Raw genomic sequence first — 26735 nt, forward strand, 5'->3', positions numbered from 1 at the left:
GGGCTGAAAAGAACCCAGGACTCAAAGGGGCTTAACAGAAGGTAACTAGCCAGCAGTGTCCAATAGGAGGAAGGACACACTCGGATCAGGAGGTGTTTGCAGTGCGGAGGCTGAGAACGCGAATGAGAACCCCCCTGGTGCACACAAACTCTACAGCAGCAGCCAGTGAGCAGGGAGCAGATTTGCATGGAGGGGCCGTTCTCCAGCTCTGGGGGTTTAAGAGAGAATCGGAGGGTCCCAGCCACAGACCCGCTTACCTCAGGAAGCCGAGCTTGTCTGGATCCACCATGGCCTGGGCCCCTCTGCTCCTCACGCTGCTCACTTACTGCTCTGGTAAAGGGGAGGGTTTCTGGTAATTTAAAGTGACTTTTGACTGAATTCCTGCATATTGCTGATTCCCAGACCCCTGGCTCAGCAGGAAATGTGCAGGCGTTAACTCCAAGCCATGACGATCATGCTGCATTTTCTCTTTCTTTCCAGGTTCCCTCTCCCAGTTTACTCTGACTCAGCCGCCCTCAGTGTCAGTGTCCATTGGCAACACAGTTAAACTCTCCTGTGCCCTCAGCAGTGGATCCACATTTGGAAGTGTCGTCTGGTACCAACAGAAAGATGGGAACAGCCCAAGATACCTTCTGAGGTACAACAAAGAGTCAGACAAACACCAGGGCTCGGGGGTCCCCAGTCGCTTTTCTGGTTCCAAAGACGCCTCTAATACAACCTGCTACTTAACCATCACCAGTGTCCAAGCAGAGGATGAGGCTGATTATTACTGTGCTGCGTGGTCTGGGAGTGCTGCACAGTGACACAGCCAGATGGGGAGCTCAGACACAAACCTTCCCCTTCCTCCTTCAATGCTGTATGAGTTCATCATGTGTCAGCCCTAAGTTATGATCATTCACCCAGTCTGAAAGCACTGAGGTGTCCCCATGCTCTGTCCCAGTCCCCTGTGATCACTGTTCACTAGGGTGACCAGACAGTAAGGGTGAAAAATTGGGACAGGGGATGGGGGGTAATAGGCACCTGTAGAAGAAAAAAGACCCAAATATGGAGACTGTCCCTATAAAATAGGGACATCTGGTCACACTACAGCTCACTAACTTGTTCTGGAAATTTAAGGCAAAATGTTTGTCCCACTGAACTGAACAACAGTTTTATCATCACCTTCAGTGGGACCAGGATTTGACACCTCCCCACATCCTCCCTCCCCCCCCCACTCCCCGCCAGTGCAGTCTGGCTGCAGCAATGAGATTCAGTTATAATCCTAAAGAAAACGTTCCAAAATCCAGTTCCCAGATCCATGCTGTGAGAGGAGGTAGTTTGTGTCTATTAAATACCAGCTCATTCTTCAGTGAAACTCAGAGCCTGCGGAGCGAGGTGTTAGATCCCAGAGCCCAGGCATTGCACACACAAGCCGAGCCAGGGTAGGAAAGGGACGGATCTGGCCATGATACAATCTGCCCCGGTAGGAAAGGCTTAACCTGCCAAATGACCAGGCGAAACAAGACTCAGAAGCCACATTGAGAGCCACCTCCCAGTAAAGACCCCACCACTCGCCCCAGTCCTGCTGTACGTGTATCTGAGGAGTCACAAGGGTTCCCCAGTCCTAGCTATTCCTACATGCAAATATGAGCCCAGGAGGTGAGTTGGAGGGACACAATAACACACAGCCATACTCACAAATGGCAAACTGAGCTGGATGTAGCTGGGACCTGTAATGAATCTCTCCTTAAACTCCAGAGATTGGAGAAAATTCAATGGGATGCGAGAAGCAGCTGGATTTCCCGAGCTGCTGTGGGGCAGGATAGTGATGTGGTGCAGCTCTGACTCTTGGCACCAGAGACTGGAGAGAATAAAATGTGATTTGAGGTGCACCTGGATTTTCCCCATCTACTGTTCTGCAGATGGGCGACATGATTCAGTTACGACTGGGCTCCAGGGGGCGCTGTCTCCTTACACTTGTATCCTGAACTGTTTCTAATTGAAAAAAGTAACTTTGCAATACAAATTTGTCTTCAAGAGTCTGGCGCACAGACCCTAGTGTTTGAACAGCTGCGTCCTTTCAGATCCCTCATTCAGACCGAGTGGTGGGGGAGGAGTGAGACAAAATCGGGGGCACCCAAATTTACTGATTTAGGTTCATGAACCACTTCTCAATGGCGTTGCTGGGTATTTCTTTGCAAAGTGTTTTTTTCATTACATGCAATTTAACCAACATTACATTTAATGCTGAACATCTCTGCAAAATGTTGCCCTGGAATGTCCTTCAGAGGTGGCTGCATCACTGTGATTATTGCGTATCTGTATTTCTGTAGCCCCTGGGAGGACAGGTCACAGCCCAGGTCCCGGTTGTGCTGGGCTCTGTACAAACACAGAACACAGAGATGGTCATGGCTAAGGAGGGAACAATCTCAGTATGAGACAAGAGACAACAGGGGGCGACAGACCGGCCTGTGGGTGGCAGAAGGCAGCAATGAGACAATCCTGGCAGCGGGATGGGAAGAGTCTTAGCACACCCATGGCCTGACTGCTGGCAATATGTTTGTAGGCATCACGGCAAAGGGGAGCTGGAAGGAGGCTGGCAGGAGGGGAATGAGTTAGTTCTGGGGGTGTCCAGGGCACGTGTCCACGCGTGAGGGGCAGCATGGGGGACGCTGGCCCGGCTGCACTGCAGTGGTGGTGACAGTGACTCCTCTCCATGTGCATGTGATAGAAAATATCTGTGTGCCCAGCGATGCAAAGCTCGTCCATTGCTCTCTACACGTCAGACGTGCTGCGCTAACGTTACGCTAACGACCCCTCCCAGCAGCCCCGTAACAGCCGTTCATAGACCAAAGGCCAAATTCAGAGCTGAGCACCCCTAGCTGTACCCACATGGAACCGACATCCCCTTCCGCCCCCCGCTGGATTTGGCCCAGTGAGGCTGACTCCGCGGGAATGATCCAAGTTTGTTTCACTGTCACTGTGAGGGGCCGGGAGGACAGGGGAGTAGCTAGAAAAGCCAGGGACAAGGGGGCACAGGGAGGTGCTGTAGCATCACCCTCCATTCAGGGTGGCTCGCGCTTCCCCGTCTGTCCAGAACATAGCGCAGATACCAAGGACAGGACTTAGGACCGGACTTCTAAAGGGATTTAGACGCATAAAGATTTAACTAGGGACCTTTAAAAATCTGCTCCTTAGTCCTTTGGCTCAAGATATAGATGCTCCTGTTCAGCCCTACAGCGCTCCTGTTCGATCTCAGGGGATGATCTAGCTATCAGTCACTACAGAGTGTTTGGCACCAGGTAATATTGATGTTTGCATCCATGCAGGTAGTTGCAACTGCTGCCTACAGACTAAGAAATTGGTCAGGGAGTCTAAGTAGTGATCAGATTTTCTCTGCTACATGCGCAGCTTTTAAAAGTGTGTTTCCCCATAACTAACAATAAACATTTCTCTGAGATCCAGCTCTCTGCACAGGCAGTTAGAGAGAACTGGTCAGTCTGTGTGATGGCACCATCTGGTTGTGTTAAATATTATTTAAGGAGTAGGTTAAAGTAAGGACCCCTTACAATAAATAATACTAGCAAAACCTGTTTCAATTTGAACTTGACATAATAATTGAAAATGTACAAATTTATAGGGAGGTACTTTTTAAAAAAAATAACAAATCCTATTTAAAATAAAGCCTAATCTGGAAGTTGTATTTGAAATGTGAGTGTCTTTGTTGTTAAAACTGAGGATTAAGGTTTTTTAAAAACCTGCAGCCAATGTACAGGGAGTGGATTTGCATGAAGGGGCCGTTCTCCAGCGCTGGGGGGTTAAGAGAGAATCGGAGGGTCCCAGCCACAGACCCGTTTGCCTCAGGGAGCCGAGCTCGTCTGGATTCCCACCATGGCCTGGGCCCCTCTGCTCCTCACGCTGCTCACGTACTGCTCAGGTGAGGGAATTGTTTGCTATAGTGACAAAAATATGAAGGGCACTTGCAGGTGAGGAGGTTTGTCTGTGAGGATCCGGAGTCCTTGTGCTGAGTGTGTTTGTAATGTTGATTTCAGGGGTCAGTTCGCAGCCCGTGGTGACTCAGGAGCCCTCGATGTCGGTGACCCCAGGAGGGGCTGTCACTCTGTCCTGCAGCCTGAGCTCTGGAGCCATCACCAGCAGCAATGCTCCAGGCTGGTTCCAGCAGAAATCAGGCTCTGCTCCTCGGACGCTTATATACAGCACCAATAGCAGACCCTCCGGGATCCCTGCCCGGTTCTCTGGGTCCATATCCGGTAACAACACTGCCCTGACCATCACCGGTGTCCAGGCAGAGGATGAGGCTGACTATTACTGTATTGTGTGGGCTAGTAGTGTGAATCACAGTGATCCAGCCAGATGGGGAACTGAGACAAAAACCTCCCCTGTCTTCATTTCCTCCAGCCTGGGCTCTGCACTGGCTGCACAATTTGCTTCCTCCCTTCAATACATCAGACGCTGATTGTTCCTTCTTTGGAATTTAAGCAACTTCCTGTCAGCAGGGGGCGCTGCTCCATGCACTGCCCATTCACTCTCCCTGGGGGAGATGTCAGCTACTCCTATGTTTTCCACTCAGTCTCTTTACAAGGAGCAGCTTTTCCTGCCTTATAGATCCCTGTGTTACAGACCCACCACTGCCGGGGTCAAACTGGGAGCAGATGGCCACGTGCTCCTGGGGTACAGAGACACGTCTCCCCTGACCCAGTTCCCCTGTATTACCCCACAAGCTGGACAACACCCTGAATGGCCTGGAAATTAGAGGAAATGTAGGAAAGATCTATCAGATCCTTTAGTCTATTCTAGTTGCCAGGGCTGGATGAAGTCTCCAGACACAGGGTGTATCAGATAATAGATTATATCAAAATCCCTCCTCCCGAGAACCTGCTCCCTGGCCCCATCCCAGCTGCTTTGCAGCTTCCCTGGTCTCCTCCAGAAGTTCATTAGTGCCTCCATGGCTCCTGCTTCTCCTGGCCCCTGCAGCCCAGCAAGCCACAGGCCTGTGGCCATGTCCAGTTCCCCGTGGGCCAGTCTCGGTGTTCAGGTACCGCAGTGACGGGTGCGGCATAAGAACCTCAATAGAAAAGTTCATCTGCTGGCTGCAGAGTCAGTGTCCCGCTGCAGGAAAGGCCGGGGCTGTCCTAGCCAAAGCAGGAGTGTTGGTGGCTGTGTCCCAAAGCTCCCCCTCCTCCCTGACCCCCATCCGCTAGAGCCTGGCCTGATACTAGCACCTTCCATAACCCCTCAGCAGCAGGGCTGCCCAGAGGATTTGGGGGCCTGGGGTCTTTGGCGGCGGAAGTCCTTCCGCACTGGGTCTGAGTGGAAGGAGCTCCGGGAATTCGGCAGCGGGTCCTTAACTCAATCCGGGTGTGTTCGGCGGCACTGAAGGACCTACCGCTGAAAACCCTCCGAAAACTCTCATGGGGGCCCCTGAAAACTCTCGTGGGAGCCCCTGTGGGGTCTGGGGCCTGGGGCAAATTGCCCCACTTGCTCCTCCGTCTGGGCAGCCCTGCCCAGCAGTGCCCTGCCCCCTGCTCTGAGCAGGGTGAGGTGACATGGGGGTAAAACACTGTCTGCACTAGGGTTCCCATTACTGCTAGCACCAGTGGGGTGTAACGGCAGGAGATTTCCCGATGAACATTAGCGTAGACACAGGGGACTAGTTGTCCTCCCATTTCTCTCTGCTCCCTCAGCAATGTCTCCTCCCCACTCCCCCTCTCTGTGGGACTCCACAGGGCTCTGGCCTCGTTCCTGCCTCTTCCCCACCCCCCACCCCATTCCCTGTGTGTGCGACCCAGCCCCATTGCCTCACATGTCATTTCTGTGCTCGGGACTCACAAATCTCCCTTCCCACGTGTGACTCGTCCCCCCTCCAGCCAGCACCACGCACGTGGCTGTCTCTGACTCTTCGCTTGGGCGGCTCATTGCCAGCTCCAGCTACGCACAGCCAAGCCTAAACTTCTCATTGTAACTCCTCAGCCCCCTCCACTTCCTGCCTTCTCCAATGCCAGCAACCATGTGGGGGTCATCTCGGACTCCTGCCTCCCCACCACCACCTCCTGCTCCTCTACTCATTCAGCCTCATCACATGTCGCCACCTCTTACTCCGCAGCACATAGACAATCAGATGCTTCCTGCCTGTCCTGGAGCAACCTGCAGGGAAGCGGGAGGGGGGAGCTCAGGCTGCAGGAGGAAGAGTTTGGAGGAGGCACCGGGAGGCCAGTCTGTGGGCACATGATTGGAACCGTCAGCAGCAGCTGCAGCGTCTCTGTAACTAGTTCTCTGAGCGAAGAGCCGGTTTAATTTTGGAGACATGGAATCTCCTCCTGTTCTTACCCAACACACGGTACATGAGACATGTCCCAGTGGCTAAAACATGGGACCCAGCCCTGATCCGCCGTCGCCTTGAGTCCTGTGACATCCTCTGCTTTGGCCGCCCTGACTCCGACGTCCCGCACCTGGAGTCGATGCGAAGTGCAGATACTGAACTCATCCCTCCTTCCTGAGACTTCAACCCCATCACTCTTCTCTTCTAATGCCGTCACCAGCCCCCTCTGCCCCCGGGGATCCCACAGGAGCTTTGTGTCAGGCTGACCTGTTCCTGCCCACCTCTGCTGCAGCCGACACGTCCAACCTGTCTCCCATCCCCCCTTTTGTTTTGCCAGTGACACTAGCCACAACTCCGACATCTGTCTCCGAGCCGACTCCCTGCTGCCCTCAGTCTAGGTATGCAATGATTTCCCAGCTCCTTCCCCACCCGCTCCTGTGTGTCCTCCAACGCGACGTGACCCTCTCTGTCTGTGCCCAGCCAGGAGGCAATTCCCTGAATGCTTTGCCATGTTCACACCACTTCCACCCCGTGCCCAGAAAGGACAGACAAATTCTCCCACAATGCACTGGGATAGAATGAACAGAGCAGCGCTAAGGCCCCTGGGACGTGCCCCAGAAGTCTTAGCACCACACATAGTGACTGCAGCTCCAGGGCAGATGTAGCAGCTCGGCCTAGGCTGGCAGTGAGTCCAGTGTTACTTTGCAGTGTCTGTTCTCAGCCAGGCGCTCCCGGAGTACAGATCCCCGGAGTTCACTGTGCAGTGCAGACCAACCTTACGGGAGGCTCTTCGAAGGGGAGAGTGTCTCTGCATCCGGGACCCGTTCAGCAGCGAGCCCATTGCCACCGATAAACAAATAGTAAATGTTCCTGATTGCTCAGCCAGAGCGCCTCATCTCTGGGGCTCTGTGCATTCCACGCCGCAGGTAAAAAGAAACCCAGTCCCCCCCCTGCTTCTGGACAGAGGGTGATTTATACAGAGAGGTTCTCCCTGTGCCTCTGCCCCTCGCATAGCAGGAGGGAGGTGCTAGCAGCAGCCAGGGAGCAGATTTGCATGAAGGGGCCCATCTCCAGCGCTGGGGGTTTAAGAGCGAATCGGAGGGTCCCAGCCACAGACCCGTTTGGAAGCCGAGCTCGTCTGGATTCCCACCATGGCCTGGGCCCCTCTGCTCCTCGCGCTGCTCACTTACTGCTCCGGTGAGACACTATTACATTCCGAAGTTTCGGAACAAATAGCAGTAGATGTTTTCTTCCAAATCATGCACAGGAAGAGCTCTTCAGATTGTCAGCACGGTGGGACTTCAGTAGCAGCTAACCGGTCTTGTGTGCACAGGTAATTTATAGTCATTTATTCTCATTACAGGGTCCAACTCACAGCCCACCCTGACTCAACCATCATCAGCGTCAGTGTCTCCGGGAAACACCGTGAAACTCTCCTGTACCGTCAGCAGTAGCATGAATACCATAGCCTGGTTCCAACAGAAACCTGGGCAAGCCCCTCGCTTTGTGCTGTACGGTACCACCAACAGAGGCGATGGGATCCCAGATCGGTTCACTGGTTCCACCTCTGGCAATGTGGGTTATTTAACCATCACCAATGCCCAAGCAGAAGACGATGCTGATTATTACTGTAGCATGTGGTACAGCAGTGGTAGCGTAGCTCACAGTGATAGAGTCAGATGGGGAACTGAGACAAAAACCTCCCTTCCCTCAGCCTGCATTCTGGCACCGATGCTCTGCAGAGTCTGGTTTACAACTGAGGCAGAGGAGAACGTCTTCCCTTGCATGTATGTCCAGGTGGGCTCTGGTTCCCATCCCAGTAAATGAGGGGAGGCGGGAATGTAGCTATCGTAGAGGTACCAGGGGAGAGGCATGTGCTGTGGTCACTGAAGACCACAGCAGCAGAGAAGAGCACCTGGGCAACAGGATGTGAAGGTCTTTGGAGCTGGCAGACGGGATGTTCTGAGCACTGAGATGGGCAGCAGAGCACTCACAGCATGTTCCTCCTCAGAAGCCAGAAATCAAGCTGCCAAGTGACCTTTCTTCTCACACTCAGCCTTGGGAGGTGTGATCTGAGTGTGCCCATGACCAGAGCTAGTCTTCAATTCATGCAGGGCGTGTTCTCAGCCAGAGCACTCCTGGCGTCCCTCACACGAAGCATCAGCCATGTCCAAATGCAGCATCCCCCCAGTCAGATAGCAAACCAGCCCCACAGTGCATTGCAAAGTGCATGTCCACTGTGATGGGCTTCACCCCCATCACCTGCAAGGCGAGCGAATGCACCCAGCGAGTCACGCTCTGCACCTGGGCAGGTGAGCAGCCAATTGGCTCCCAGGCTGAGGGGGTGGAGCTAAGCCATAAGAAGCAGACTGAAGGGGCTCAGTTGCAAAGGAAACAGCAGAGGAGGTAGGTCTCTGGCAGGGAGAAGCCCAGAGCCAGGGTTTAACTGGAGGATAAAGGAGGGAAGCAGCTCCAGGGGCAGGGTTGGCTCTTACAGGGGCAGCCCTGAGATTGGGTTTTTGAAGGAGCCTGAGGGGGCAGAGGAATTAGGCAGTTTCATTTGCACATGTTCATGATACCCCGGGAGGGGTTTGAACTTTGTGACTTGGCCGGAGGCCTGAGCCACAGCAGGTCCGGGCCAGAGGCAAACAGGCAGAAGGCGGCCCGGGAGCCAAAGAAACCAGCAATGTTGCACCTGAACGCAAGGGGCACTCCAAGGATGAGTGTGCCCCACCACATATTGGTGGCAGAAATGGGGTTGTGAGGACCCCCCTCTGAGGAAGGGGCATACTGCCTCGTGGGGGGGGGGGCGGGAGACAGACAGACTCAGGCTCTGTTTCTCCTTTGGGGAACATGGAGGGTGTAGTCCCCACGCTGGCCGCCCAACACGGCAGCAACAACAGTGAGACGTGCGACAGGCTCAGCAGGAACATTTCCTGCCATACCCAGGGACGTGGACCTCAGGGACCCAGGTAGTTTTGGGAGAAGAAAATTCTGCCAGACCAGTGCCCGGCCGGGCAAAATTAGGCGCAGGTGACAACTCAGAGGCGTTTTGAGAGGGTAGCGAATGCAGCAGGAAGGGCAGATGAGGGGAACATATGGGGAGAGAAATTCTTAGGCAATCCCGTACCGAATAAACCGGAGGAGGTAGCAGCATCTCAATTATCACGGGACAAGCCCAGAAATCAGTCAGGAGAACACAGTTGTGTGTTTCCAGTGTGGTCAGACGGGTCGGCTAAGAAAGGACTGTCCACTCCTGGGGTTCGGGTATTTGCATTGCTATCACAGCCAAGTCTGTGGCTTGGGATGTTCCCTCGGTAGGGGGCGCACTCCACTGCTAACGTGGCTGGCCGTGAAATGAGAGAACTGATTGACTCCAGGTGCGGGCAGGCGCTAGTTCGCGGGTGCAGACTCCCAGCTGTCAGACTAGATTGGCATTTGCTGGTGCACGTTTTTTGTGCACATGGAGAGACAGGAGTGTGCCCAGCCGTGGAGCTAGACATAGAAATACAAGGTGAGATGAACAAGTGGAGGGTCAGTCAATCAAGAGACCTCCCCTAGCCTGTAATTGTAGGCAGAGACTGGCCTCATGTCCCAGCCCCGTTACAAGATGGGTACTGCTTAGACGAGCTGGTTATTTCTGTGGCACAGGGAGTGGGATGCTGCACAGTGATGCAGCCAGATGGAGAACTTAGACAAACCCCTTGTGTTCCAGCAACCCGTACGGCGCGTGGCTCCAGTCTGTGTGTGGGTCTGGGTGTGACGCTCCTCCACGCAGACGTGTTGGGATTTAACTAGGCACATTCCAGTCACCAGTGAGGGGCACTACTAAGGATTATCAGGGTCTGGACATTGAAGGCCAAATCTTGGGCCCGTTGACCCATTGGGCATTTTGCCATTCACTGTCCATGGGACCAGGGTTAGACCCCTTATGGAGCCTCACTGCGGTACTCAGATCCAGTGATAATCCCCCTAAAACACTCCAATGTCCCGTTCCCAAATGCATGCCATGGGAGGAGAGACACCTATCTGTTAAATGCCAGCTCACCCTGCAGTGCCAACCCAGTGAGATTCAGAGCCCGAACAGCTGGGTGTTAGATCCCAGAGCCCAGGCATTTCACACACAAGAACAAAGCCAGGGTAGGAAAGGAACAGATCCTGCCCATGATATGAACAGCACCACGAGGAGCAACCGAGCCTGCAAAATGACCAGGGTAAACAAGACACAGAAGGGGCTCCCCATGGTGGGGACATTGAGAGCAACCAAGTAGTAAAGACCTCACCACTCGCGACAGTCCTGCTATAGGCATACCTGATAAGTCATGGGAGTTCCCAAGTCCTAGCTATTCTTAAAGTAAATATTAGCCCAGAGGGACCAATTGGATGGACACAATAACACACAGCCACACTCATAAATGGCAAACGGGGCTGTAGGTAGCTGGGACCTGTCATGGATCTCTCCTTAAACTCCAGAGACTGAAAAGAATAAAATGGGATTTGGAATACACCTGGATTTTTCCCGTTTACTCTTCTGTAGATGGGTGACATAGTTCAGTTTTGACTGGGCAGCAGGGGGCGCTGTCTCCCTGCACTTGTATCATGAATTGTTTACAATGGAATAAAGTAACTGTTCAATACACATTTTTAAAGAGCCTGGTGCACAGACCGTGGTGTTTGAACAGCTGCGTCCTTTCAGATCCCTCATTCAGACCGGTGGTGGGGAAGGAGTGAGACACAAAATTAGAGGCACCCAAATGTACTGATATAGTTGTAGATTTATGAACCACTTCTCATTATAATTGTTGGGTATTTATTTGGAATGAGGTTTTTTTTTAATTACAATTCAATTAACTGATATTACATTTAATGCCTATATTACAAAAATGTGGCCCAGGAATGTCCTTCAGAGGTGGCTGAATCACTGTGATTATTACGTATCTGTGTTTCTGTGGCCCCTGGGAGGACAGGTCACGGCCCAGGTCCCCATTGTGCTGGGCGCTGTACAAACACAGAACTCAGAGACGGTCCCGGCTAAGGAGGGAACAATCTCAGTTTGAGACAAGAGACAACAGGGGGTGACAGACCGGCCTGTGGGTGGCAGAAGGCAGCAATGAGACAATCCTGGCAGCGGGATGGGAAGGGTCTCAGCACACCCATGGCCTCACTGCTGTCAGTTTATTCGTAGGCATCACGGCAAAGGGGAGCTGGAGGGAGGGTGGCAGGAGGGGAATGAGTTAGTTCTGGGGTGTTCCCAGGGCGCGTGTCCATGCGTGAAGGGCAGCATGGGGGACGCTGGCCCGGCTGCACTGCAGAGGTGGCGGCAGTGACCCCTCTCCATGTGTACGTGATAGGAAATATCTGTGTGCCAAGCGATGCAAAGCTCGTCCATTGCTCTCTACACGTTAGACGTGCTGCGCTAACATTACGGTAACGACTCCTCTCAGCAGCCCTGTAACGGCCATTCACAGAGAAAAGGCCAGATTCAGAGCTGAGCACCCCTAGCTGTACCCACATGGAACTGACATCCCCTTCCGCCCCCCGCTGGATTTGGCCCAGTGAGGCTGACTCCACGGGAATGATCCAAGTTTGTTTCTCTGTCACTGTGAGGGGCCAGGAGGACAGGGGAGTAGCTAGAAAAGCCAGGGACAAGCGGCCACAGGGAGGTGTTGTAACATCACCCTCTATTCAGTGTGGATCATGCTTCCCCGTCTGTCCAGAACATGGCGCAGATACCAAGGACACGACTTACGACCGGATTTCTAAAGGGATTGAGACGCCTACAAGATGTAACTAGGGCCCTTTAAAAATCTGCCCCTTAGTCCTTTGGCTCAAGATAGAGCATCTCCTGTTCAGCTCTAGAGTGCTCCTGTTCAATCCCTGGTGCTAATCTAGCTGACAGTCACTCCAGAGTGTTTGGCACCAGGTAATATTGATGTTTGCATCCATGCAGGTAGTTGCAACTGCTGCCTACAGACTAAGAAATTATTTGGTCAGAGAGACTAAGTAGTGATCAGATTTACTCTGCTCCATGCGCAGCTTGTAAAACTGTGATTCCCCATAACTAACAATAAACATTTCTCTGAGATCCAGCTCTCTGCACAGGCAGTTAGAGAGAACTGGTCAGTCTGTGTGATGCCACCATCTGGTTGTGTTAAATATTATTTAAGGAGTAGGTTAAACTAAGGACCCCTTATAATAATTAATAGTAGGAAAATCTGTTTCAATTTGAACTTGAAATAATAATTGAAAATGTACAAATTTATAGGGAGGTGCTTTTTTTTTTAAATAAAAAATCTTATTTAAAATAAAGCCTAAACCGGAAGTTATATTTGAAATCTGAGCGTCTTTGAGGTTAAATTTGAAACTTGATTGTCTATGTACTTGTTAATAGTCAGGATTTAGATTTTCAAAAGACCTGCAGCCAATGAACATAGAGCAGATTTGCATGAAGGGGCCGTTCCCCAGCGCTGGGGGTTTAAGAGAGAATCGGAGGGTCCCAGCCAGAGACCCGTTTGCCTCAGGGAGCCGAGCTCGTCTGGATTCCCACCATGGCCTGGGCCCCTCTGCTCCTCGCGCTGCTCACTTACTGCTCACCGATAAACAAATTGGATGGACACAATAACACGCAGCCACCCTCATGAATGGCAAACTGGGCTGTAGGTAGCTGGGACCTGTCATGAATCTCTCCTTAAACTCCAGAGACTGAGGCCTTGGCTACACTTGCAGATGTACAGCGCTGTGAGTTTAACCTGATTTCGTACAGCTGAGTAGGGAAAGTGCTGCAGTCTGTCCACACTGACAGCTGCCCAGCGCACCGTCGTGGCCACATTTGCAGCATTTGCTGTGCCATTGGGAGTGGTGCATTATGGGCAGCTATCCCACAGAGCACCTCTTCTCATTCTGGTGCCATGGATTGTGGGAAGGGGGCGTAGGTGCGGGGCATTCTGGGTCCTGTCCCAACGCCCTGTGATGCATTGCTTCGCATCCCAGAAATCTGTCCACCTTTGGCGCCATCTTTCAACGGTTTCTGGGCAGCGCGATCTGTCTGCGGGAAATGGAGCTCGAACTGCTCAGGCGTATGCTGACTTATCTCGCCAGCACGTCACGTTTGGCTGTCGAACTATTCCTTAAGATCCAAAGTGACAGTGAGAGTGAAGGTGAGGAGTCCGACGATGCTATTGAGATGCGTAACGTGTCAGGACAGCTATACTGCATGGTGTTGGGGGTTGAGTGCAGAGGGTAAGGGTCGTGGTTTTCAGGGCTGGATGGTGAAGATACTGGTATTGGAGGCAGCTGGTGGCATGAAGAACACGGAAGTTGAGGAAAGTGGGTTGGAGGTGACAGTGGGGCACAACGGAAAGAGTTTTGGGACAAGGGCTGTGGTGGGGAGGGTGGCGTTTGCATTTGCTGTACTGCTCCTTCTGCATGGCTACGAGCTCCTGGATAGTGTCTGCTTGGCACTCCAGGATGCTTATGGAACGATCCATGCTTTGCTGCTGGTGCTCCGTGCTTTGCTGCCGGTGCGCTGCGTTTTCCTGGCGGATCCTGCTTTCTCTCTCCCTCCAGTTCTGTGCTTTCTCATTCTCTTTAATAGATTGCCGCATCACTTCTTGCAGCATGTCTTCTTTGCTTTTTCGTGGTCTCTTCCTGAGTCTTTGCAGTCTCTGAGCAGGTGATAAGAGGGACGGCTGCAGTCTCAAGGTTGATGCAGCTGTATAGGCAAAATGCAACATTTAACAAAGGTAGCATTGTTTATACCAGACAGAGTAATGATTCCCCCGCACTTAAGGAGTAGAAAACACACAGGGTCTACACAATTGCATAATTTTCCCGTCCGAAACAGAGCAGACACATCCCACGGGAGCCTCCAAATGGTGATTAAGGGGGACTGATTGTTTCAGGGCTGCACTGTCCTCTGGGTTTCTGTGCCTTGGGGAGAGCCAACAGCTTCAGGGGGCACCTACACTGAACACGTTCCTCCTGGACGATATCTCGCTGCTGAGGGTGACCTGGGAAGCAAGGGAGGGTCTTCTACTGCAATGCAGTTTCCACCCGGGCCCATATGCTGCTTGCCTGTGTGCAGCAATGGTCCCCCCGCCCCTTGCGGCACAGTGGCGCGGACACGTTAGCCTGGCTGGGACAAGGACCACAGTGTCTCTCCTGATAAACATGCACAAGCACATTGCACACGTTCTGGATGAGACATTCGAGGAGATTAGCAACACCGATTACTGCGATGTGATAAACCACATCAATGCACTATTCCGCATCTAGGCATGCATGCCTAACCCTCCTCTCCCAAAGAATCTGCACTGAAAAAATTCCTTCCCGAAAAAAAACCCCACTTACCGGGAACCTGCTCTTCTGTTTGTCCTCCACCAAGTACCGGTCGCTGTGACTGGCTACCTTCCTCCTGGCTCGAGAAGAGCTCCTGGCTGCATGGCTCCAGGGATTCCGGGGTGTCTCCATCCGGCCCACCACCCTCACTCCCGTTTTCCTCCTCCCCCGCCCACACCGGCTCTGAAGTGTCCATGGTGGTGCTCAGAGTGGAGGTGGGGTTAACCCCAAGTATCGCATCCAGCTCTTTGTAGAATCGGCAGGTCACGGGGGGAGCACCCGAGCGGCTGTTTGCATTGCGGGCTTTGCGGTAGGCACTCCGCAGCTCCTTCACTTTAATCCTGCACTGCAGGGTGTCCCGGTCATGGCCCCTTTTCATCATGTCCTTTGATACCTTCCCGAAGGTATCGTAATTCCTATGGCTGGAGTGCAACTGGGACTGGACAGCTTCCTCCCCCCCCAAACACTGATGAGGTCCAGCAACTCGCCATTGCTCCACGCTGGGGCTCGCTTGGTGCGTGGAGGTATGGTCACCTGGAAAGATTCGCTGTTAGCACTCCACGCCACGCTGGGCTGAGCAAACAGGAAGGGGATTTTTAAAATTCCCGGGGAATGTAAAGGGTGGGTCACATGGTTGGTTACCTGAGGCCAGTGCAGTAGAGTTTGAACTGATGACCACAGTGGCTAGAACAGGAATTGTGGGATACTGCCGAATACTTCTGGAGGCCAGTCACAGCGCATAGGGTGGCCACACTGGCACCGCAGCGCTGCAGCGGCAGCGCAATACACGCTATTCCTCTCGGGGACATGGAGTACATGCAACGCTGCAGCCACGGAGATACAGCGCTGCAAATGCCTTGCCAGTGTGGATGGAGAGTGAGTTACAGCGCTGGGGGCGACTTTACAGCGCTATAACTCCCAAGTGTAGCCAAGGGCTGAAAAGAATAAAATGGGATTTGGGATACACCTGGATTTTCCCCGTTTACTCTTCTGCAGATGGGTGACATAGTTCAGTTAGGACTGGGCAGTAGGGGGCGCTGTCTCCCTGCATTTTCTATCACAAATTGTTTACAATGGAATAAAGTAACTGTTCAATACACATTTTTAAAGAGCCTGGTGCACAGACCGTGGTGTTTGAACAGCTGCGTCCTTTCAGATCCCTCATTCAGACCGAGTGGGGGGGAGGATTGAGACACAAAATTAGAGGCACCCAAATGTACTGATTTAGTTGGAGGGAACAATCTCAGTATGAGACAAGAGACAACAGGGGGCGACAGACCGGCCTGTGGGTGGCAGAAGGCAGCAATGAGACAATCCTGGCAGCGGGATGGGAAGGGTCACAGCACACCCATGGCCTCACTGCTGTCAGTTTGTTTGTAGGCATCACGGCAAAGGGGAGCTGGAAGGAGGCTGGCAGGAGGGGAATGAGTTAGTTCTGGGGTGGGAGGTATCCAGGGCACGTGTCCACGCGTGAGGGGCAGCATGGGGGAAGCTGGCCCGGCTGCACTGCAGTGGTGGTGACAGTGACTCCTCTCCATGTGCATGTGATAGAAAATATCTGTGTGCCCAGCGATGCAAAGCTTGTCCATTGCTCTCTACACGTCAGACGTTCTGCGCTAACGTTACGCTAACGACCCCTCCCAGCAGCCCCGTAACGGCCGTTCACAGACTAAGGCCAAATTCAGAGCTGAGCACCCCTAGCTGTACCCACATGGAACTGACACCCCCTTCTGCCCGCGTAAAGGGATTTAGATGCACAAAGATGTAGCTCGGCACCTTCATAAATCTGCCCCGTTCTCCTTTGGCTCAAGATATTGCGGCTCCTGCTTTAGCTCTCGCGTTCTCCTGTTCAGTCCCTGGTGATAATCGAGACGACAATCGTTACAGCGTGTTTGGCACCATGAAACATTTATATGTTTGCTTCCATGTAGATAGGCTGTAAGCAGCAGCTGCAGCTAAGAAATTATTTGGTCAGAGAGACAAAGTAGTGACCAGATTTACTCTGCTATATGTGTAGCTTGTAAACATGTGATTCCCTATAACTAAAAATAAACATTTTCCTAGATCTAACTCCCTGCACAGACAGTTAGACAGAACTGGTCAGTCTGCGTGCTAGCACCACCTACTTGTTCTAAATATTATTCAGGAAGTAGATTTAAGTAAAGCCCTTTGTATTAAATTAATAACAGCAAAACCCTGTTTCAACTTGAACTTGAAATAATACATGAAAATGTACAGTTTTATGGGGAGTTACTTTTTTTTAAGAAAAAACATTATTTAAAATGAATTTGAGGTTAAATTTGAAACTTGAGTGTCTATGTACTTATTAATAGGATTTAGATTTTCAAAAGACCTGCAGCCAATGAACATAGAGCAGATTTGCATGAAGGGGCCGTTCTCCAGCGCTGGGGGTTTAAGAGAGAATCGGAGGGTCCCAGCTACAGACCCGTTTGCCTCAGGGAGCCGAGCTCGTCTGGATTCCCACCATGGCCTGGGCCCCTCTGCTCCTCACGCTGCTCACGTACTGCTCTGGTGAGGGAATTGTTTCTTCAGTGACAAAAATATGAAGGACACTTGCAGGTGAGGAGGTTTGTCTGTGAGGATCCGGAGTCCTTGTGCTGAGTGTGTTTGTAATGTTGATTTCAGGGGTCAGTTCGCAGCCCGTGGTGAGTCAGGAGCCCTCGATGTCGGTGACCCCAGGAGGGGCTGTCACTCTGTCCTGCAGCCTGAGCACTGGAGCCGTCACCACCGGCAACTATCCAGCCTGGTACCAGCAGAAACCAGGCTCTGCTCCTCGGACACTTATATACACCAATAGCAGACCCTCCGGGATCCCTGCCCGGTTCTCTGGGTCCATATCCGGTAACAACGCTGCCCTGACCATCACCGGTGTCCAGGCAGAGGATGAGGCTGACTATTACTGTGCTGTGTTTACCGGCAGTGGTAGTTGGACTCACAGTGATCCAGCCAGATGGGGAACTGAGACAAAAACCTCCCCTGTCTTCCCCCGTCATCTCCTTCTGCCTGGGCTCTGCACTGGCTGCACAGTTTGGTTCCTCCCTTCAATACATCACACACTGATTGCTCCTTTTTAAGAATTACAGCCGTTTGCTGTCAGCAGGGGTCGCTGCTCCACCCACTCCCCATTCTCTCCCTCTGGGGGCGATGTCAGCCACTGTTATGCTCATTGCTTGGTCTGTCTGGCAGGAACAACTATTCCTGCCTTATAGATCCCTGCGTTACACCCACTACCTGGGTGAAACTGGGAGCAGACGGCCACATGCTCCTTGGGTAAAGAGACACATCTCCCCTACCACAGTTCTCCTTTGTTACCCCACCAGCTGGACCACACCCTGAATGTCCTGGAAGTTAGAGGAAATGTAGGAAAGATCTATCAGATCCCTTAGTCCATTCCAGTTGCCGGGGTTGCATGAAGTGTCCAGATACAGGGTGTAGCAGAGAATGTTTGATATGATATAAAGTGTTCAGATACAGATAATATACGATATGAAAATGCCTCCTTCCTAGGACCTCCTCCCTGGCCATGTCCCAGCGGCTTTGCAGCTTCTCTGATTCTCCGCAGAAGTTCATTAGTGCCTCCCTGGCCCCTTCTCCTCCTGACCCTGCAGCCCAGCAAGCCACAGGCCCGTGGCCATGTCCAGTTCCCTGTAGGCCAGTCTCGGTGCTCAGGTACCGCAGTGATGGGGGCGGCATAAGAACCTCAATAGAAAAGTTCATCTGCTGGCTGCAGGAAGGGCCGGGGCTGTCCTAGCTAAAGCAGGAGTGATGGTGGCTGTGTCCCAAAGCTCCCCCTCCCCTCCATGGAGAGACAGGAGTGTGCCCAGCAGTGGAGCTAGACATTGAAATACAGGGTCAGATGAACAAGCGGAGGGTCATCTACTAAGAGACCTCCCCGGCCTGTATTTATAGATAGAGACTGGCCTACTGTGATGTCCCAGCCCTGTTACAAGATGGGTACTGCATGGACGAGCTGACCATAGGACGACCCTCACTTGGACACGGGCTCTTGGGCCAGGGGCTCAGAGGCAGGGCTGAGGTGCGTGGACTGGACAGCCTGGGGCAGATGGTTGAGAGAGTTGGGCAAGAGATGCCAAGTCGAATACAGGCCCTGGAGACACAGTTACAGGCGGCAAACCGAGCGCTGGGGGAGGTGAAAGCCTCATGCCAGACAATAATAGAGGAGGCTGCAAAACCAAAGCGAGAACTGATTCACACAAGACCAGACCTGGTACGAAAAGGACTGTGGGCAGCAACTCAAGCTGGAACAAGCTGCACTGTTCAACTCTCCTGCACCATCAGCAGTGGGTACCCGATCCCACACGCCACCTGGCACCAGCCGAAAATATCTTCTGTGGTACAAATCCAATGCTGCCAAGCACCAGGGCACTGGGTCCCCAGTCACTTCTCTGGGTCCAAAGATGCGACTAATACAACTAGCAACCCAACCATCACCATGACCGATGTCCAAGCAGACGATGAGGCTGGTTATTACTGTGGCACATGGAGTGGGTTGCTGCACAGTGATGCAGCCAGACTGAGAACTTACACAAAACCCTTGTGTTCCAGCAGCCCGTACGGCGCATGGCTCCAGTCTGTGTGTGTCTGGGCGCGACGCTCCTCCACACAGATGTGTTGGGGTTTAACTAGGCACATTCCAATCACCAGTGAGGGGCACTACTAAGGACTATCAGGGTCTGGACATTGAAGGCCAAATCTTGGGTCCCTTGACCCATTGGGCATTTTGCCGTTCGTTGTCCATGGGACCAGGATTAGACCCTTTATGGAGCCTCACTGTGGTTCCCAGACCCAGTGATAATCCCCCCAAAACACTGCAATGTCCCGTTCCCAAATGCATGCCGTGGGAGGAGAGACTCCTGTCCGTTAAATTCCAGCTCACCCTGCAGTGCCAACCCAGTGAGATTCAGAGCCCGAACAGCTGGGTGTTAGATCCCAGAACCCAGGCATTTCACACACAAGAACAAAGCCAGGGTAGCAAAGGAACAGATCCTGCCCATGGTACGAACAGTACCATGAGGAACGGCCGAGCCTGCGAAATGACCAGGATAAACAAGACACAGAAGGGGCTCCCCATGGTGGGGACATTGAGAGCAACCAAGTAGTAAAGACCCCACCACTCGCGCCAGTCCTATTATAGGCATATCTGACAAGTCATGGGAGTACCCAAGTCCTAGCTATTCCTAAAGTAAATATTAGCCCAGAGGGACCAATTGGACCAATTGGATGGACACAATAAGACGCAGCCACACTCATGAATGGCAAACTGGGCTGTAGGTAGCTGGGACTTGTCATGAATCTCTCCTTAAACTCCAGAGACTGAGGCCTTGGCTACACTTGCAGATGTACAACACTGTGAGTTTAACCTGACTTCGTACAGCTGAATAGGGAAAGCTCTGCAGTCTGTCCACACTGACAGCTGCCCAGCGCACAGTCGTGGCCACATTTGCAGCATTTGCTACGCCATTGGGAGTGGTGCATTATGGGCAGCTATCCCACAGAGCACCTCTTCCCATTCTGGCGCTGTGAGTTGCGGGAAGGGGGCGTGGGTGCGGGGCATTCTGGATCCTGTCCCAACACCCCATGTTGCATCGCTTCGCATCACAGAAATCTCTTTGTTTCCGTCCACCTTTGGCCCCATCTTTCAACAGTTTCTTTGCAATGCGATCTGTCTGCGGGAAATGGAGCCTGAACTGCTGAGGCGTATGCTGACTTATCTCGCCAGCACGTCACGTTTGGCTGTTGAACTATTCCTCAAGATCCAAAGTGACACTGAGAGTGAGGAGTCCGACGATGCTATCGAGACGCGTAACACGTACGACATGAAATTGCTTGTGGCATTCACGGACATGCTCAGCACCGTGGAACGCCGCTTTTGGGCTCGGGAAACAAGCACCGAGTGGTGGGTTCACATCGTCATGGAAGTCTGGGATGAAGAGCAGTGGCTGCAGAACTTTCGGATGAGAAAAGCCACTTTCTTGGGACTGTGTGAGGAGCTCGCCCCCACCCTGCGGCGCAAGGACACGAGATTGAGAGCTGCCCTGCCAGTGGAGAAGCGGGTGGCTATTGCAATCTGGAAGCTAGCAACTCCAGACAGCTACCGGTTGGTTGCAAACCAGTTTGGAGTGGGAAAGTCGACCGTTGGAATCGTGTTGATGCAAGTTTGCAGGGCCATTAATCGCATCCTACTCAGAAGAACCGTGACTCTGGGTAACCTGCAGGACATAGTGGATGGCTTTGCACAAATGGGGTTCCCTAACTGTGGAGGGGCGATAGATGGGACGCACATTCCTATTCTGGCACCACCCCACCTAGGATCCGAGTACGTTAATCGGAAGGGGTATTTCTCTATGGTTCTCCAGGCATTTGTGGATCACCGTGGGCGTTTCATTGACATTAACACGGGCTGGCCCGGAAAGGTGCATGACGCACGCATCTTTCGGAACACTTGGCTGTTCAGGAAGATGCAGGCCGGGACTTTTTTCCCAGAGCGGAACATCATGGCAGGGGAAGTCGAAATGCCCATTGTGATCCTTGGAGACCCAGCTTACCCGTTAATGCCGTGGCTCATGAAACCCTACACAGGGAGCATTGACAGCAGCAAGGAACGGTTCAGCTACAGGCTGAGCCAGTGCCGAATGATTGTGGAGTGTGCCTTTGGCCATTTAAAGGCCCGCTGGCGATCTCTGTATGGGAAGTTGGACTTGGCCGAAAACAGCATCCCCGCGGTTATATCCGCGTGCTGCGCCCTCCATAATATTTGTGAAGGGAAGGGTGAAAGCTTCACTCAGGCATGGACCTCTGAGGTTCAACACCTGGAGGCTGAATTTGCACAGCCAGAGAGCAGGGCTATTAGAGGGGCCCAGCCCGGGGCTGCAAGGATTAGGGATGCCTTGAGGGAGCAATTTGAGGCTGAAAACCAGCAGTGATATCTGGTGCCCTGCACGGGAGTGAAGTGCAGTAGTTCCAATCTTTAGGAATCAGTGTTTGCTAAGCAGACAAGCAGACTTGCAGTGCCTGTTTATTTCCTGGGCTAAGGAGTCTTTTACTTTATGCAATAATAAAGAATGTTTTCAAAGCCAAAAAATCCATTTATTGAACAGAAACAAAGGTTTGGAGTGGGGAACAGTACAATCACAGATTCGCGTATGTCCTGTCTGGTGTGCTGTGCAGTGAGTGCTGCACTTCAGGACAGCTATACTGCATGGTGATGGGGGTTGAGTGCAGAGGGTAAGGGTCGTGGTTTTCAGGGCCGGATGGTGAAGATACTGGTATTGGTGGGTACAGCTGGTGGCGTGAAGAACACGGAAGTTGGGGAAAGTGGGTTGGAGGTGACAGTGGGGCATAACGGAAAGAGTTTTGGGACAAGGGCTGTAGGGGGGGTGGCGTTTGCGTTTGAGGTACTGCTCCTGGATAGCGTCTGCTTGGCGCTCCAGTATGCTTATGGGCCGATCCATGCTTTGCTGCCGGTGCTTCGTGCTTCGCTGCCCCTGCGCTGCGTTTTCCTGGCGGATCCTGCTTTCTCTCTTCCTCCAGTTCTGTGCTTTCTCATTCTCTTTAATAGATTGGCGCATCACTTCTTGCAGCATGTCTTCTTTGCTTTTTCGCGGTCTCTTCCTGAGTCTTTGCAGTCTCTGAACAGGCGATAAGAGGGACGGCTGAGGTCTCAAGGTTGATGCAGCTGTATAGGCAAAATGCAACATTTAACAGAGGCAGCATTGTTTATACCAGACAGAGTAATGATTCCCCCGCACTTAAGGAGTAGAAAACACACAGGGTCTACACAATAGCATAATTTTCCCGTCCGAAACAGAGTGCGCACATCCCACGGGAGCCTCAAAATGGTGATTAAGGGGGACTGATTGTTTCAGGGCTGCACTGTCCTCTGGGTTTCTGTGCCTTGGGGAGAGCCAACAGCTTCAGGGGGCACCTACACTGAACACTGTCCCAATATTTTCCACAGGAGTTCGTCCTGGACGATATCTCGCTGCTGAGGGTGACTTGGGAAGCAAGGGAGGGTCTTCTACTGCAATGCGGCTTCTGCCCTGGCCTGTATGCAGCTTGCCTGTGTGCAGCAGAGGTCCCATCGCGGCACAGTGGCGCGGACACGTTAGCCTGGCTGGGACAAGGACCACAGTGGCTCTCCCGATAAACCTGCGCAAGCGCATTGCACACGTTCTGGATGAGACATTCGAGGAGATTACCGAGTCCCATTACCGCGATGTGATAAACCACATCAATGCACTATTTTGCATCTAGGCATACATGCCTAACCCTCCTCTCCCAAAGAGCCCGCACCGAAAAAATTCCTTCCCAAAAAAAAACCACTTACCAGGAACCTGCTCTTCTGTTTGTCTTCCACCAAGTACCAGTCGCTCTGACTGGCTACCTTCCTCCTGGCTCGAGAAGAGCTCCTGGCTGCATGGCTCCAGGGATTCCGGGGTGTCTCCATCTGGCCCACCACCCTCACTCCCGTTTTCCTCCTCCTCCTCCTCTTCCTCCTCCCCCCCCCCCACACCGGCTCTGAAGTGTCCATGGTGGTGCTCAGAGTGGAGGTGGGGTTAACCCCAAGTATCGCATCCAGCTCTTTGTAGAATCGGCAGGTCGTGGGGGGAGCACCCGAGCAGCCGTTTGCATCGCGGGCTTTGCGGTAGGCACTCCGCAGCTCCTTCACTTTAATCCTGAACTGCAGGGCGTCCCGGTCATGGCCCCTTTCCATCATGTCCTTTAATACCTTCCCGAAGGTATCATAATTCCTATGGCTGGAGTGCAGCGGGGACTGGACAGCTTCCTCCCCCCAAACACTGATGAGGTCCAGCAACTCGCCATTGCTCCACGCTGGGGCTCGCTTGGTGCGTGGAGGTATGGTCACCTGGAAAGATTCGCTGTTAGCACTCCACCCCACGCCGGGCTGAGCAAACAGGAAGGGGATTTTTAAAATTCCCGGGGAATGTAAAGGGTGGGTCACATGGTTGGTTACCTGAGGCCAGTGCAGTAGAGTTTGAACTGATGACCAGAGTGGCTAGAACAGGCATTGTGGGATACTGCCGAATACTTCTGGAGGCCAGTCACAATGCATAGGGCGGCCACACTGGCACCGCAGCGCTGCAGCGGCAGCGCAATACATGCTATTCCTCTCGGGGACGTGGAGTACATGCAACGCTGCAGCCACGGAGATACATCGCTGCAAATGCCTTGCCAGTGTGGACGGGGAGGGAGTTACAGCGCTGGGGGCGGCTTTACAGCGCTATAACTCGCAAGTGTAGCCAAGGGCTGAAAAGAATAAAATGGGATTTGGGATACACCTGGATTTTCCCCGTTTACTCTTCTGCAGATGGGTGACATAGTTCAGTTATGACTGGGCAGTAGGGGGCGCTGTCTCCCTGCATTTCTATCATGAATTGTTTACAATGGAATAAAGTAACTGTTCAATACACACTTTTAAAGAGCCTGGTGCACAGACCGTGGTGTTTGAACAGCTGCGTCCTTTCAGATCCCTCATTCAGACCGAGTGGGGGGGAGGAGTGAGACACAAAATCAGAGACACCCAAATGTACTGATTTAATTGGAGGGAACAATCTCAGTATGAGACAAGAGACAACAGGGGGCGACAGACCGGCCTGTGGGTGGCAGAAGGAAGCAATGAGACAATCCTGGCAGCAGGATGGGAAGGGTCTCAGCACACCCATGGCCTCACTGCTGTCAGTTTGTTTGTAGGCATCACGACAAAGGGGAGCTGGAAGGAGGGTGGCAGGAGGGGAATGAGTTAGTTCTGGGGTGTTCCCAGGGCGCGTGTCCACGTGTGAGGGGCAGCATGGGGGACGCTGGCCCGGCTGCACTGCAGTGGGGGCGGCAGTGACCCCTCTCCATGTGCATGTGATAGAAAATATCTGTGTGCCCAGCGATGCAAAGCTCGTCCATTGATCTCTACATGTCAGACGTGCTGCGCTAACGTTATGCTAACGACCCCTCCCAGCAGCCCCGTAACGGCCGTTCACAGACTAAGGCCAAATTCAGAGCTGAGCACCCCTAGCTGTACCCCCATGGAACTGACATCCCCTTCTGCCCGCGTAAAGGGATTTAGATGCACAAAGATGTAGCTCGGCACCTTTATAAATCTGCCCCGTTCTCCTTTGGCTCAAGATATTGAGGCTCCTGCTTTAGCTCTCGCGTTCTCCTGTTCAGTCCCTGGTGATAATCGAGACGACAATCGTTACAGCGTGTTTGGCACCATGTAACATTTATATGTTTGCTTCCATGTAGACAGGCTGTAAGCAGCAGCTGCAGCTAAGAAATTATTTGGTCAGAGAGACAAAGTCGTGACCACATTTACTCTGCTACATGTGTAGCTTGTAAACATGTGATTCCCCATAACTAAAAATAAACATTTCTCCTAGATCTAACTCCCTGCACAGACAGTTAGACAGAACTGGTCAGTCTGTGTGCTAGCACCACCTACTTGTTCTAAATATTATTCAGGAAGTAGGTTTAAGTAAAGCTCCTTGTGTTAAATTAATAACAGCAAAACCCTGTTTCAACTTGAACTTGAAATAATACATGAAAATGTACAGTTTTATGGGGAGTTACTTTTTTTTAAGAAAAAACATTATTTAAAATGAATTTGAGGTTAAATTTGAAACTTGAGTGTCTATGTACTTGTTCATAGGATTTAGATTTTCAAAAGACCTGCAGCCAATGAACAGGGAGCAGATTTGCATGAAGGGGCCGTTCTCCAGCTCTGGGGGTTTAAGAAGGAATCGGAGGGTCCCAGCCACAGACCCGTTTGCCTCAGGAAGCCGAGCTCGTCTGGATTCCCACCATGGTCTGGGCCCCTCTGCTCCTCACGCTGCTCACGTATTGCTCAGGTGAGGGAATTCTTTGATTCAGTGTCAAGAACATTAAAGGAACTTGCTGGTGAGGAGGTTTGTCCGTGAGGATCCGGAGTCCTTGTGCTGAGTGTGTTTGTAATGTTGATTTCAGGGGTCAGTTCGCAGCCCGTGGTGACTCAGGAGCCCTCGATGTCGGTGACCCCAGGAGGGGCTGTCACTCTGTCCTGCAGCCCGAGCACTGGAGCCATCACCACCAGCAACTATCCCTCCTGGTACCAGCAGAAACCAGGCTCTGCTCCTCAGACACTTATATACAGCACCAATAGCAGACCCTCCGGGATCCCTGCCCGGTTCTCTGGGTCCATATCCGGTAACAACGCTGCCCTGACCATCACCGGTGTCCAGGCAGAGGATGAGGCTGACTATTACTGTATTCTGTGGACTGGTAGTGTGAATCACAGTGATCCAGCCAGATGGGGAACTGAGACAAAAACCTTCCCTGTCTTCCCCTCGTCATCCCCTCCAGCCTGGGCTCTGCACTGGCTGCACAATTTGCTTCCTCCCTTCAATACATCAGACACTGATTGCTTCTTCTTAAGAATTTCAGCTGTTTGCTGTCAGCAGGTGGCGCTGCTCCACCCACTCCCCATTCACTCTGTCTGGGGGCGATGTCAGCCACTGTTATGCTCATTGCTTGGTCTGTCTGGCAGGAACAACCATTCCTGCCTTATAGATCCCTGCGTTACACCCACTACCTGGGTCAAACTGAGAGCAGACGGCCACATGCTCCTTGGGTAAAGAGACACGTCTCCCGTAGCACAGTTCTCCTTTGTTATCGCACCAGCTGCACCACACCCTGAATGTCCTGGAAGTTAGAGGAAATGTAGGAAAGATCTATCAGATCCCTTAGTCCATTCCAGTTGCCGCGGTTGCATGAAGTGTCCAGATACAGGGTGTAGCAGAGAATGTTTGATATGATATGAAGTGTTCAGATTCAGATAGGTTTCAGGGTAGCAGCCGTGTTAGTCTGTATCCTCAAAAAGAACAGGAGTACTTGTGGCACCTTAGAGACTAACACATTTATTAGAGCATAAGCTTTCGTGGGCTACAGCCCACTTCTTCGGATTCATATAGAGTGAAACATATATTGAGGAGAAATATATACACACATACAGAGAGCATGAACAGGTGGGAGTTGTCTTACCAACTCTGAG

General features: G+C 52.3%; 1 protein-coding gene across 1 annotated transcript; it reads left to right on the plus strand.

Annotated features, from left to right (window-relative positions):
• Positions 1-17142: 17142 nt before the first annotated feature.
• On the plus strand, positions 17143-26431 carry LOC135975838 (immunoglobulin lambda-1 light chain-like). Its single transcript, XM_065568524.1, has 4 exons — positions 17143-17188; positions 17303-17599; positions 25673-26052; positions 26366-26431. The coding sequence occupies exons 1-4, from the start codon at positions 17143-17145 to the stop codon at positions 26429-26431; spliced, it is 789 nt and encodes a 262-aa protein (XP_065424596.1).
• The last annotated feature ends 304 nt before the right edge of the window (positions 26432-26735 follow it).

The sequence above is a fragment of the Chrysemys picta genome, chromosome 15, assembly GCF_011386835.1.
Source record: "Chrysemys picta bellii isolate R12L10 chromosome 15, ASM1138683v2, whole genome shotgun sequence".
Lineage (NCBI taxonomy): Eukaryota > Metazoa > Chordata > Testudines > Emydidae > Chrysemys > Chrysemys picta.

What these genes read in the sequence shown, in the direction of transcription:
- LOC135975838 (XM_065568524.1), top strand. Translation starts at nt 17,143, where the DNA reads ATGGCCTGGGCCCCTCTGCTCCTCACGCTGCTCACGTACTGCTCTG. An exon ending in GCTGCTCACGTACTGCTCTG is followed by an intron (nt 17,189 to 17,302) that starts GTGAGGGAATTG and finishes TGTTGATTTCAG; the next exon opens with GGGTCAGTTCGCAGCCCGTG. An exon ending in CGTCATCCCCTCCAGCCTGG is followed by an intron (nt 26,053 to 26,365) that starts GCTCTGCACTGG and finishes TTATCGCACCAG; the next exon opens with CTGCACCACACCCTGAATGT.